Source organism: Capricornis sumatraensis, chromosome 5 (genome assembly GCF_032405125.1).
Source record: "Capricornis sumatraensis isolate serow.1 chromosome 5, serow.2, whole genome shotgun sequence".
In the NCBI taxonomy this organism is placed as follows: Eukaryota; Metazoa; Chordata; class Mammalia; order Artiodactyla; family Bovidae; genus Capricornis; species Capricornis sumatraensis.
Genome location: NC_091073.1, coordinates 34,969,608 through 34,982,749, shown reverse-complemented (window position 1 = coordinate 34,982,749; position 13,142 = coordinate 34,969,608). Strand labels below are relative to the sequence as shown.

Here is a 13,142-nt window from a genome sequence, read left to right as displayed (position 1 = left end):
GCTGGATCATCGAAAAAGTAAGAGTTACAGAAAAACATCTATTTCTGCTTTCTTGACTATGCCAAAGCCTTTGACTGTGTGGATCACAAGAAACTGTGGAAAATTCTTCAAGAAATGGGAATACCAGACCACCTGACCTGCTTCTTGAGAAACATATATGCAGGTCAGGAAGCAACAGTTAGAACTGGACATGGAACAACAGACTGGTTCCAAATAGGAAAAGAAGTACGTCAAGGCTATATATTGTCACCCTGCTTATTTAACTTCTATGCAGAATACATCGTGAGAAACACTGGGCTGGAAGAAGCACAAGCCGGAATCAAGATTGCTGGGAGAAATATCAATAATCTCAGATAAACAGATGACACCACCCTTATGGCAGAAAGTGAAGAGGAACTAAAAAGCCTCTTGATGAAAGTGAAAGAGGAGAGTCAAAAAGTTAGCTTAAAAATCAATATTCAGAAAACGAAGATCATGGCATCTGGTCCCATCACTTCATGGGAAATAGATGGGGAAACAGTGTCAGACTTTTATTTTTTTTGGTCTCCAAAATCACTGCAGATGGTGACTGCAGCCATGAAATTAAAAGACGCTTACTCCTTGGAAAGAAAGTCATGACCAACCTAGATAGCATATTCAAAAGCAGAGACATTACTTTGTCAACAAAGGTCTGTCTAGTCAAGGCTATGGTTTTTCCAGTGGTCATGTATGGATGTGAGAGTTGGACTGTGAAGAAAGCTGAGTGCTGAAGAATTGATGCTTTTGAACTGTGGTGTTGGAGAAGACTCTTGAGAGTCCCTTGGACTGTAAGGAGATCCAACCAGTCCATTCTAAAGGAGACCAGTCCTGGGTGTTCATTGGAAGGATTGATGCTGAAGCTGAAACTCCAATACTTTGGCCATCTCATGGCAAGAGTTCTCATTGGAAAAGACCCTGATGCTGGGAGGGATTGGGGGCAGGAGGAGAAGGGGATGACAGAGGATGAGATGGCTGGATGGCATCACCAACTCAATGGACATGAGTTTGGGTAAACTCCGGGAGTTGGTGATGGACAGGGAGGCCTGCCATGCTGCGATTCATGGGGCACAAAGAGTTGGACACGACTGAGCAACTGAACTGAACTGAACTGTTACATTTACATTGCTAGTTCTGGTTCAGCATTCTAGTCTAGTAAGATCACCATCTTAAAGGAAATCAGTCCTGAATAGTCACTGGAAGGACTGATGCTGAAACTCCAATACTTTGGCCACCTGATGTGAAGAACTGACTCATTTGGAAAGACCCTGATGCTGGGAAAGATTGAGGGCAGGAAGAGAAGGGGACAACAGAGGATGAGATGAGTGTATAGCATCACTGACTCAATGGACATGAGTTTGAGTTAACGCCAGGAGTTGGTGATGGACAGAGAAGCCTGGCGTGCTGCAGTCCATGGGGTTGCAAAAAGTCAGACACAACTGAGCAACTGAACTGAACTGAAGATCACTTGGCATCTCAATTCTACGTCCTTTCATAACTATTAGCAATACCCCCTAGCTTTGTCTCATCTCTGAATTCAGTAAATAGGTAATCCTTAGGTATGAAATTTGAAAAAAAAAAAAAAGTTCAACAGGACTGTATCAAGTATAGAACCCTATGCCACAATACCAGAGACCTTTACTGAGGAACACAGCCAACATTTTTCACATAATAATCAAGTATGAGCCTTTAAAGAAATCATGACTATCAATGCTAAAATCAAGATACGTTGTGTTGATGTTATTTCCTTTGAATACTCATCCAGAAATTCTAAAGCATGAATCTGTGAACCTAGTTCTTTGGCGAACTCCTACTGGCTCCCAATGATTTCTGAATTCTTTTCAATATTCAGAAGGCAACTATTCCATAATTCATTAAAGGACTCTGTTATGGGCAGTTATCAAGCTCATATGTCTATTGTGTGGGGTGTTTTCAAGAAGTGAGGTGCTTATTCATGCTCAATTTTTCCATGCTGTGTAACTTTTAAGTTGTTGATACGGCCTGAGATGAAGCCTGAAAGTTCCTTCTGACCTTAGGATAGCATTCGTCTGGACCATACTGACTTCCAAACAGAAACTAAACGTCCCCTATCTCCTCACTTACGTTGGATAAATATCTCAGAGTGACTTAATAGCTCTAGTCATTTCCACTGGAAGTGCATTTTCCTCACTGGTTAACAGAAGCCAGGTGGATGGAGAAGCTCTGCCTCTCCTTATTACACCAGTTTGGTCAAGCAATGACTGTGTGCTACACAGCAGGTTCTCGTCAGTTATCTATTTCATATATACTATTTCATATATAGTAGTATGTATATGTCAATTCCAAGCTCCCAATTTATCCTTCCCCCACTTTACCCTCTGGTCACCATAAGTTTCTTTTCTACATCATTTGTACTGTCTTTTAGATTCCATATATAAGTAAACCTCAGTGAGATTATCTGTAAAATAAGCACAATAATCTCAAGGATACTATGGGATATACTGAGATAACATAAATACCTAGCATCTATCACATACTAGGAAAACATTGTTTCCCTCCTCAAATCTCATTTCAAAAAAAAAAAAAATTCGAGAGTTAGAACTTGCTTATCTACATATAGCATTTACTAATCTCTTTAGTTCTGAAATTGCTCTTTCAAGAAGGGACAAAAAATTACTACTGAGGTTTCACCATTAAAAACAACAACAAAGAGACAGCAAATTGCGTTTTTCACCAATGCTGTATTCAATATATTAACACTGAGTATCAGGGATAATAGACACAGTCTATCTGGGAAGAAGACAAGGCAAGCTGGATTCTCTCCCTTTATGGTCCCTAAACCTCAGCTACATTTACTCATTACCAAGCAAAAGTTAACAAAGGCAGAAATACAGGAGAAAGACAACTCAAGCAGAAGCCAAGATTCTAGTCCTCACTTTGCCACAAAATACAAGAAAGTCACTTAAGCTTTCTAAACTTCAGGCTCTTTTGTTCTAAAATACCACTAGGGGATGCGGGAGGACGAAGAATGCTCAGTTACCTTTGGGTTGCCTGACTTAATTACAGCTTTAGTAAAGCTTTATCTCACCACACATACTTACGCTAGCAACAGGTTTCCTTTGCCACAACTTGCTCATTCACTAGGTAACAAAATGACAAACATAAGGAGTATCCAATCTTACTCATACCTAGATCAGAAGAGTACAGGAGACCCCACATGGACATCTGGATATGGTCTGATTTCAGGCCAGGATGCCCCTTTTACTGTCAATCCTTACTACGTCATCCCTAAAAGTATGCAACGCAGCACTGCAAAATCTCTGACCCATGTTTCTGCTTTCACTTATAACAGTAAAATCACAAAATTCCTTTATAAATAGACTTTAACAGCAATAACGAAAGGCCAACTGGTAAGCAATAATCTCAAAGACCATTTCAAGCTAAAAGTTTATCATTTGCAAATCTGTGTTATTTGTACAACTTTTCCCCATCTTCTTGCTTAATCAAGCTTCTTTTCTTTCTCTTCAACTTGCTTTTATGCCAGCTCCAATATTTAAGTATTACTTATTGTATATTCCCTTATTTAGATTTGAAAAGCAGATGATTAACACTCTATTTTCCCTCACTCTATTATCTTGAAATCCCTCCCAAAGATGCCCTTTTAAAAAATTAATGTGGCTCTACACGAGTACTTTTTTATCTTCCATGAAAAACTTAAAAATAGGCAATGATATTATTACATCATCATCAACAGATCTTAAAGGTCATGCTATACATCTTATAATGGGTAAAACTAACTTGGTAGTTCAGAATCCAAATCACTTGTACAGGACACAAGATGTAAGTTTCTTAATGAATGCCAATCTATAACAAAGAGTATTGGAAGATTTTACAAAAAGAAAATTACAGGAATAAACATGACTTCTCTGAAAAATGAAATAACTAAACATAGGAGACATATGCATACAAATAGATACATGTATGTTTATATATGTATATGTACATATACATATGTGTATATGTATATAACATATGTGTATACTTTATTTAAGATGCCTACTATGGAAATCCAAACTAATACAACATATGGCAGAGGAAAACCATATTTGTATTAAATATCCAGTCAATTTTCTACTTTTACTAGCTCTGGAAAAAAGTTTGGTGTAAGAAGTTGATTCTACTGGTTTTGTTTGGCCTCTTGTTTTCACCAACAATGACTCTATTTTCACCAAAACTGACTCTTCCATTCCTGTTCTGTTAATCCCAAGGTTTTATATTTTAAATCTCCAAAGAAGTTAAGGAAGATAGAGTTCTTGAGTGCAAGCAACATTTCATGTCTGAACTACCTTTATGCAAGAATTTGCACAGAAATGTTAATTTCCACTAAAACTGACAAAGAAATATCCATCTATTAAGCAAAAGCATGATCTATTACCATATATGATCAGGGCCAAAAATAAATCAAATTGCTGGCCAGTGCAAGTTAATTACTAACTAATCAATGGTCCCTACATGTTCTAAATTCTTTAAAGAGAAATAACTCCTAAAGTTCATTTTATCTAGGACACTTTGGCTACCAGAACACACTGCAAAAGCAGGTAGTTCTTTTTCGAGGAAAACATCATCCATTATCCTCACTTAGTTAAAACAAAGGATATTCTAAAGCCAGCAGCATAACTAGTTCTCCCTGTTGTTTTAGTTGCTAAGCTGTGTTCCACTCTGCGATCCCATGGACTGCAGCCCCAGACTCCTATGTGCATGGGATTCCCCAAGCAAGAAGCCTAGAGTGGGTTGCCATTTCCTTCTTCAGGTGATATTCCCAACCCAAGGACTGAACCCACGTCTCCTGCGTTGGCAGGCGGATTACCACTGAGCCTGAGAAGCCCATGATTAGTTATTGTATTTGCTATTAACCTTTTTAAGAGGATTTCTCATCTTCTTGAAACTCCAAACTCTAACAAGGAAACAAACAATACGGTTCATAGTAAGAGCACAAGTATTTAGTTCCCACTACAATTCTAACTAGCTAGATGCTCAACCTGGAACTCAGGATTCAAGCTGAGACCAAATCACAGAAACACAGTCTGAATAATTATCAAGGAAAGAGGCTTCCTGTAGCATATCATTAACATTGCTATTTCATAAAATCAAGTATGAAGCTCCTCAGCTTCAAATACTAGTTTCATTTGATTTATCTTGAATAATATTTTTTTTAATTTTTCTGTCCATATCATCCAGAACCTTTCCTATACTTTCTGAAGAACATCAGGATGGATGGTGGAGAACTCTTAGCCCTTTGTCTCGAGCCAGCCAATACATTCTGTCAAAGCTAAATCATTTTTTCAAGTCCTGGTAATAGCTGTTATGAATATTAAGAACAAAAATTTCCCATAAATTAAACACCACCACTGGAGGGGGGGAGGGGCATGAAATAATCAAAAAGTACTAAAAAGCAAATGAGAACACAAAGTAAAAATCTGAACTTTCAGGACTCATTTACAGAAGGGAAGATCAGGTCCTTGCTGCTCATTCCCCGCTTCCAGAGCCGGGAAAGTACCTGGTGTACCACTCAATGTCTTAAATGCTCAAAGTCAAAACGAATGAAAACAGCCAATTCCTTAGCTTCATTAAGACCACTCCAGGGCTTCCCTGGTGGTTCAGCAGTAAAGAATCAACCTGCGATGTAGGAGACACGGGTTCAATCCCTGGCCCGCGAGAATCCCACATACTACAGAGCAGCTAAGCCTGTGCACAACTACTGCACCCGCAGTCTAGAGCCCAGGGGCCTCCAGTACTGAAGTCTGCGAGCCCAGAGCCCCTGCTCCACGATGAGAGAAGCTACTGCAACGAGAAGCCAGAGCACTCTAACTGGAGAGCAGCCCCCCACCCCCAACCAGAGAGGCCTGCGTGCAGCGATGAAGACCCAGCAGTCAAAACTAAATAAATAAAATTATAGAAAAAATGAAAAATGAAACCACTCCAGGGTGCCGCTCCCAATTCTAAATTGCTATCTTCTCTATCACGATTTATAACTTAATTCAGCAAACGTCTGTCAAACACCTATTATGCTAGGAAGTAAGCAAAATCTGCAAACGAGACTCAGATTAACTGCACAGACTTGTTGAAATCAGCATACATTTCTGGTCTTCATAGCATGGCTATCTTCTTAGAACAACACAGCATATCTATTAAAAATTAACAAAATTTAAGATATTTGATTTTAGGAGAAAAAAATCCAACTACATAAAGATCAAATTTTCTCATACACATGTATCCCTCAAATCACATAAACTCTTTAAATTAAAAAATTATCCCAGAAAATGCAAGATTTAACACACCTACTGAGAGTGCTCAACACATAGCTAGTCAATGTTTGTGGAATAAAAATTATGAATTGTACTTGCCACAGAAATCTATTCTCTGAGCCACTTATGAACTAGGCTCAAAATCCATCTCCTCCATATTTTGCCTTATCAGTAGTTCAAGGCTGACAACTTGATCCCTGGTTCTCAAACTTTAATGAGATTTACAACCACTTGGAAAGTTTGTTTGAAATCCTTGACCAAATCCTTGATCATACTCCGTAAAAATTACAGTTTCAGAAAACAGATTCTGCATTTACAATAATGTATCATTCAAGTGGGCTTCCCTGGTGGCTCAGATGGTAAAGAATCTGCCTGCAATGCAGGAAACCTGGATTCGATCCCTGGGTTGGGAATGATCCCCTGAAGAGGGCATGGCAACCCACTTCAGTATTCTTGCCTGGAGAATCCCCATGGATAGAGGAACCTGGCAGGCTACAGACCACGGGGTTGCAAAGAGTCAACACGACTGAGTGACTAAGCACAGCACAGCAAGCGAATCTGAGGTGGTCAGAAGATCCTACTCTCAGTTATGCTGGTTTACCTTCACAAGAGGCGAAGAAAAAACTCTGGGTCATAACTGGTATCAATGAGGGAACAGAAAAACTGAACATTTCTAGCCAAAACTAAAAATTATTCAATTCTCTTAATTAATCATAATTTACTAACTATATGCTTAATAGGCAAGATGAAATATAACTGAAACCTTTGCTCTGACCTACCCAAAGCATTTTTCTGAAATAATGTATTGTCAATGTTCAGAAAAAGAGTAGAAACAAAGGAAGCTGAGGACTGTACTTCATAGAAACAGGCATGAAATTGTGCTGTAATAGTTTTAGGGGAAAACGTACCACACTCAAAACACTCTGTGATTAGTTACTGTTCTGTCAATATAAAAGCCACTAGTCATGTGTTACTATTTAAATTAAAATTAAATAAAATCAAGTAAAATTAAAAATTCTTCTATCTCATTAGTCATAATGTAAATACTCAATAGCCACATGTGGCTAGTGGCTAAATACTGGATAGGAGAGACATAGAACATTTCCCTTGTCACAGAAAATTCTCTTGGGATAGCTCTAGCTTGGAGTCAATGGGAATCTAAATAAAACATGTAACCTCCATTCTCCTGAATCAGAGAGCTCTATTTGACAACTGCTAAATTTTAAATATATAATTCTACTTTAGGTAGTGACTGTAAAACAAGAACCCTAGCATAATTTATCTGCAACTTGTTTCAAGAAAAGTTATTCAAAAGTGGTATGTTTATTCATTTCTGATTCTCAAAACAGAAATAATTTAACTAAAGAGGTCTTAAGTATCAGACACCAAAACCACAACTAGGTTTTCATAATCAAATGAAAAGTGTTTAATTACTAGAAAACAAAAGGCATTAGATGAAAAAAGACTGATCCCAAAAGATTAAAACACTTAATAAGACTTATTTTCCAACTACTTCAAAAATTTCTGTTCACATGGCTCAGATGGTAAAGCGTCTGTCTATGATGTGGGAGACCCGGGTTCGATCCCTGGGTTGGGAAGATCCCCTGGAGAAGGAAATGGCAATCCACTCCAGTACTATTGCCTGGAAAATCCCATGGATAGAGGAGCCTGGTAGGCTACAGTCCATGGGGTCGCAAAGAGTCGGACACGACTGAGCGACTTCACGTTCACATTCACAACAAATAACTACTTTATACCGGTTCTAAAATGACCTTACAACAAATTCAAATTAGTGACATTTTACTGTCTATAGTTTAATTGCTTTCCACTAATTTCACACTAAAAACTCCTATAAATAATTTAACCACCATAGATTTTAAATGTAATTTTATAGGGGACTATTCACTGAAAGTCCCGAGCAAATCTTGGTTTTAGCAGAAAAGTGGACATAAAAGTTAATGAAACAATTTGCAACTCAAAATCATATCTCTCAACTGCATGAACATCTAGTTTTGTATAATAAAATGCACAAGCACGGGCAACAAGATGCAGAAGCGTGAGGAGTTAACAGAATTCAAACTGCAGCAGATCTGTAACTGTATTATTTCAGCTTTAAATCGACTTTCCCTTAAATAAGACATAAACATCACTTTGACTAGGGTTCTTTCAGAAAAGCTCAAGTATACACAAATTTGATCTCTAAATTACAAAAAAAAAAAAAAAAATCTTATCCAAAAGTCTGCTCTGCAGAAAAGAAAGTTTAGAAAACTTAACACATAAAACCTAATGCTAAATACTATAAACAGAAATGGGTCATATTGATGAATATGGAGTTATGGTAGTGAGTCTAATATTCCCGTGTACTTTAGCTTCTTTATGATCATCTGCTCACTTACAGGTTTACATCAAATCTAAGAGTCAGCAAACGAAAGCAGTAACTTGTTACTAAAAACAGTATAAGAGGATCTTTAAAGAGAAAGACTGTATAGTAACTTACCTGCCACACTAGTGATTGTAACTGGAACTCCTTGCACTTGAACGCCCGCAGCACCCAGGTTGGCAACACTCACTGTCTGAAGGTTAGGCACTGATGCAAGCTGAGCAGTATTCAAAGTTATTGGGGCACCAGCAACAGCCACAGGAGCAATCTGAGCAAGGGTTGTGCCACCACTTGAAGACACTGGGGTGATGGTTAATTGCTGGGATAACCCAGCATTCTGAACTTGCAAATTTGAAAGACTCTGAATATTCTGAACTTGTACAGTTTGCCAGCTGATTTGCCCTGAAGGTGTTAAAGTTGGAGCCCTGATAAGCACCTGAGTCGGATTTACTGCTTGAAGTTGAACATTCTGCAAAGGCTGCTGCTGGATGGTCTGAATCGTCTGCCCTGACTGGAGTTGAAAAGACTGGGGTGGAATAGCTTGAATTATCTGTTGCTGAGGCTGTTGGATCTGGATCTGTTGCAAGATAGGCTGGCCTACAATTTGCACCTGCTGAAGAGAATTTGATTGATCCTGTGTATTCTGTATTCCATTAGACTGAAGCTGGCTGGAGCTCTGGGCTTCAGACTCTGTAGCAGCAGGTGTCTGAGAATCTTCAATGGTGCGTTCAGAACTACTGGCTGATGTGCTTGCATACTGGCCCGTATCTGCTGAGCTCACTAATGTGTCACTGCTGGTCAGAGATGTTGATGCAGTGGTTGTACAGGTAGTGGAGGAGGAGGGAGATTCCGGCATACTGGCAGCAGCAGTGGTGGTGGTCGGTGTGGAAGCTAACTGACTCCCATTGGAAGTCCCACTATCAGTAGTAGGAGCAGGCTGGCCAACCTGTGCAGCTCCTCCTCCAGCAGCCACATTGTTTATCACTGGCAAAGCTAAAGTCACTCCTCCAATGTTGATTGGTAGGGTTGTTACAACTTGAGCCTGAGTACCAGGAAGGGTCTGTAACTGCAGTGGTATTGAAACACCAGGTCTAATTTGGACTGGAACTGTCTGATTTGCCAGGTTTTGCGCAAGAATATTCCCAGAAGCTGTCCTGTTAGCGGCTGTGAGTATAGCTTGATTATTACCTGCAGAAATAAGCTGAATTTGACCCTGCAAATCCTGTAGAGATGAACTACTAGTTGGATTGATTTGAATTTGTTGACCTTCTACTGTTTGAAGTTGTGGAATCACTTGGTACTGTACACTACCACTTGGATTTTGTACTTGTATGACTTGAAACTGACCAGGGGAAGAAGAATTACCTGATTTAGTTTTTGTGGGAGATGCACTCCCATTATTACTGGTGGAAGAACTAGATGAACTAGAAGCTGGTTGAGAAATGTTATTTTCTTTTGAAGCAGGAGGAGTGGAGGCAACAAGTTGCCAAGCATTCCCAGCAAGTTGTGTTGTTACCAGTTCTAGCTGTTGTGGTTGATTTTGAAGTTGCACCAATCCTTGGCTTGGATCTATAATAATTTGTTGTTGTCCAGTTGCTTGATTTTCACCAGGAGTCCCTATTTTGCTGCAAGTAGCTGCCAGTAAAGCCAGAGGAGAGGGCTGAGAGTCCTACCCAAAATGGGATAGTAAAAGGGAGAGGGGGAAAAAAAAGTGGGAGGATTTAGTGAAGGCCAGTAGTTGGGAGGGGTTTATTTATTTATTTTGACAGCTCTACATTTCAGAACTTACTCAGGAAAAGGAAGAAATATAAATATTAACAAAAGCAATAAGATACAGGAATAAGGAAGCAGGTCCCACAATATAAACTATATATAATAAGAAATTTCTAACAAACTTTCTTGAAGTGTTATTTTACTAAACTCAAAACGCCCTTGGGAAAACACACACCTTTCTCTTACAGTCTGAGTTCCTGGTGGAATTTTAACCACGATATCCCAAACATGTGAAATCCGTATGAATTTACAATTTAACTTCCTCACTCTCAGAAACATGCTTTGAGTGGATAAACATTTTTGTTCTGGTCTTTACTTCTGGGCATTTAAAGGGCATAACTCCCTCTTTCCCCTTACGTTTCGTGATGCTTTTTTTTTTTTTTTTAATGTTTGCCTTTACCTGGGAGCCTGAGGTTTTGGGTTTTTTATTGTTATTCTCTGGCTCAGAGGTTTTCCCTCCTTCTGTAGCCATCGCCGCTGCCTGTGCCGCCTCCTCCTCCTCCTCCTTCTTCTGATCTGCAACAAACCCCCCCCCACCCCGCCGTACACGACAACAGGTTATTAGGATTATTATTATTCGTCTTCCCCTTCCCCTCTCCTCCCCCTCCCCCCGAACATTAATCTCCATAAACCCGCGATCCACGCACACCGGCAGGGGGTGGGGGAGAAGGAGGGAAGGGAGGAGGGGGATATCACAAAACGTGGTTTGAAACCCGACCCATCGGCTCCAGAGCAACACCCAGAAGGTTGTTCTCTCTCAGACATTAAGACAAAACACAACCCTCCTTCCCTCCCCTTGATTCCCTCCCTCCCTCTCCTCCTCCCCTTAAAGCATCTCAGCGGCCCCGGGGGAGGGGGGAGAACCGAGCAGGGTCTGGGGAGGGAGGGAGGGAGGTGGTGAAGGAGACCGAGGGGGGTGGAGAATACGTACCGCTCATCCCGCATTAACAGGACAAACCCTCAGATGGAGACACTGGGATAGAGGTGGGTGGGGGTGGGGGCGAGGCGGGAGGAGAGGCCGGTCCCGCCCGCCCGCGGTGGCTCGGAGGAGGCTGTAGCTGGCACAGGCTCTGCCTCTTTTTCCGCGAATGGCCGCCGCTGGGCTGTGGCGTAGCAGCTCCTCTCTCCGCCCGAGCCCTGCTGACTCGCCCTTGATTGACAGCGGCGGCGCGCGGCGCGGGCGGCGGTGCGGGCCAGGGGCGGGGCCAGGGCGGCGCAAGCAGGGCCGATTCCCCACCCCCCTCGGCCTCTCTCTGCCAGAGCCGCCGACTCTCCACCCCTTCCCCCAGCGGATTGGCCGCCGACCTGCCGGGGGCCGGGGCGTTGGGGCCGCCTTCTCTCCACCCCCTTTCTGGGGGTTATTCTTTCAGCAGCTTTTCTTTTCCTTCCGTGGCTCTTCTGGTGCTTGTTCTGTCGGCGTTCTAGCTCAGGCGCACTGCCGGTAGGCCTTTCATACAGCCTAACTTGTTGTCTCAGGATATCCCGCCCCCTACTCATTTCCCAGCGCCCTCCCCTCAAAAACCGGCTCCAGCATCCTTCGAAATTGTCACTAAAGAAAAAAAGTAAGGCTCTCATTCAACAAAAGCGAGAAGAGCGGACAGTGGGGCGCGCGAGCCACCGAAGTCTAGGCACAACCGGTGAACTGCCCGCTGCCCCCGCGCAGGGAGCATGGCTTTCCTGAGGCGCATCCGGACCCGGGCGCCCTTTTTCCCTGGCTCGGTCCCCATTGGTTGAGCGCCTGGGTGACGCGCGCTGAGTGGTGGGAGAGGTGGGGCGGGGCACTACCGCAAAGGCTGTCGGCCCTTGTAGTTTCCGGTGGCCGCGACGGCCCCTCCAAGACACCGCCTTCCTTCCCGCCCCCGACTGAGGCCCGGCCGCGGAGCGGAAAGCTGCCCGAGGGGGCGGTGGCAGCAGGGCGTGGCCGGGGCCGAGTGGGAGTTGAACTGAGCGAGGGGGAGGGGGAAGGGGTGTTGTTTGCCTGGGCCTATCCGCCGCTCAGGGCTGCCCTAACCACCTCTGCCGCCGCCTCCTCAGCTCCAAGCCGCTCCCCGCGGGGCGAGCTCACACCCGGAGCGCTCGGCGATTGAGCGGGCGGCGGCGTGGGGAGGCGGGGTTTGCTGTCCTCCGGGTTTGAATGAACCGGGCTTCTTGGAGCTGCGCCTTCGCCTTTCCTTTCTTTGCTCACCTCCCTAACTCAGGCCCCGCGAGTCAGATCCGAGGCCTGCATTCCCTCGGAGAAAGATCTTCCATTTTGTTGTCTCTGGCTGGTTGCTGGAGCAAAGCAATGACCCGCCCTTTCAGGTTGCGTTGCGTCCTGCCGAATAGTCCGCGTGGTTGTCGGACTTCTCTGTGAGTCTCAAAAGATTCTCGAGTGGAAGAAAAGCGCAGCTCTTTGGGTCAGCCCTGGTCACGGTTCTGCATAAGCTTCTGGGCAGGTGAAATTCGTATCTGGCTGCACAAAGCATCTTGTTAAATTAACTTGAACAGCCTCCTGACCCAGCTTTCCTCCAAAGTCCTGAAGTCAGGATGATGCCATGCATTGTAATAATGCCTGATTAAATGTACCAAAGGTGGAAGTGAATCGCTAATATAAACACTGGCCTTGGGACTAGGCGCCCTTACATACCTAGACTCACAGTCACCCACTCCCTCTTTACCTGGGCTTCACACACAGCCTAGAGCATTTTTGT

The 13,142-nt window shown here is 42.8% G+C and overlaps 1 protein-coding gene across 1 annotated transcript in view; it reads right to left on the bottom strand.

The window, feature by feature from the left end:
* The window catches only part of SP4 (Sp4 transcription factor), a 77,150-nt gene extending 66,180 nt beyond the window's left edge, over positions 1 to 10,970 (bottom strand). Inside the window, exons 1-2 of the mRNA XM_068973201.1 lie at positions 10,853 to 10,970; positions 8,797 to 10,348 (exon numbers count right to left, since the gene is read on the bottom strand). Coding sequence (XP_068829302.1) covers positions 8,797 to 10,348; positions 10,853 to 10,924 — 1,624 coding nt within the window. The 5' untranslated portion in view covers positions 10,925 to 10,970. The remainder of the gene's footprint in view (positions 1 to 8,796; positions 10,349 to 10,852) is intronic.
* Between the last annotated feature and the right edge of the window lie 2,172 nt (positions 10,971 to 13,142).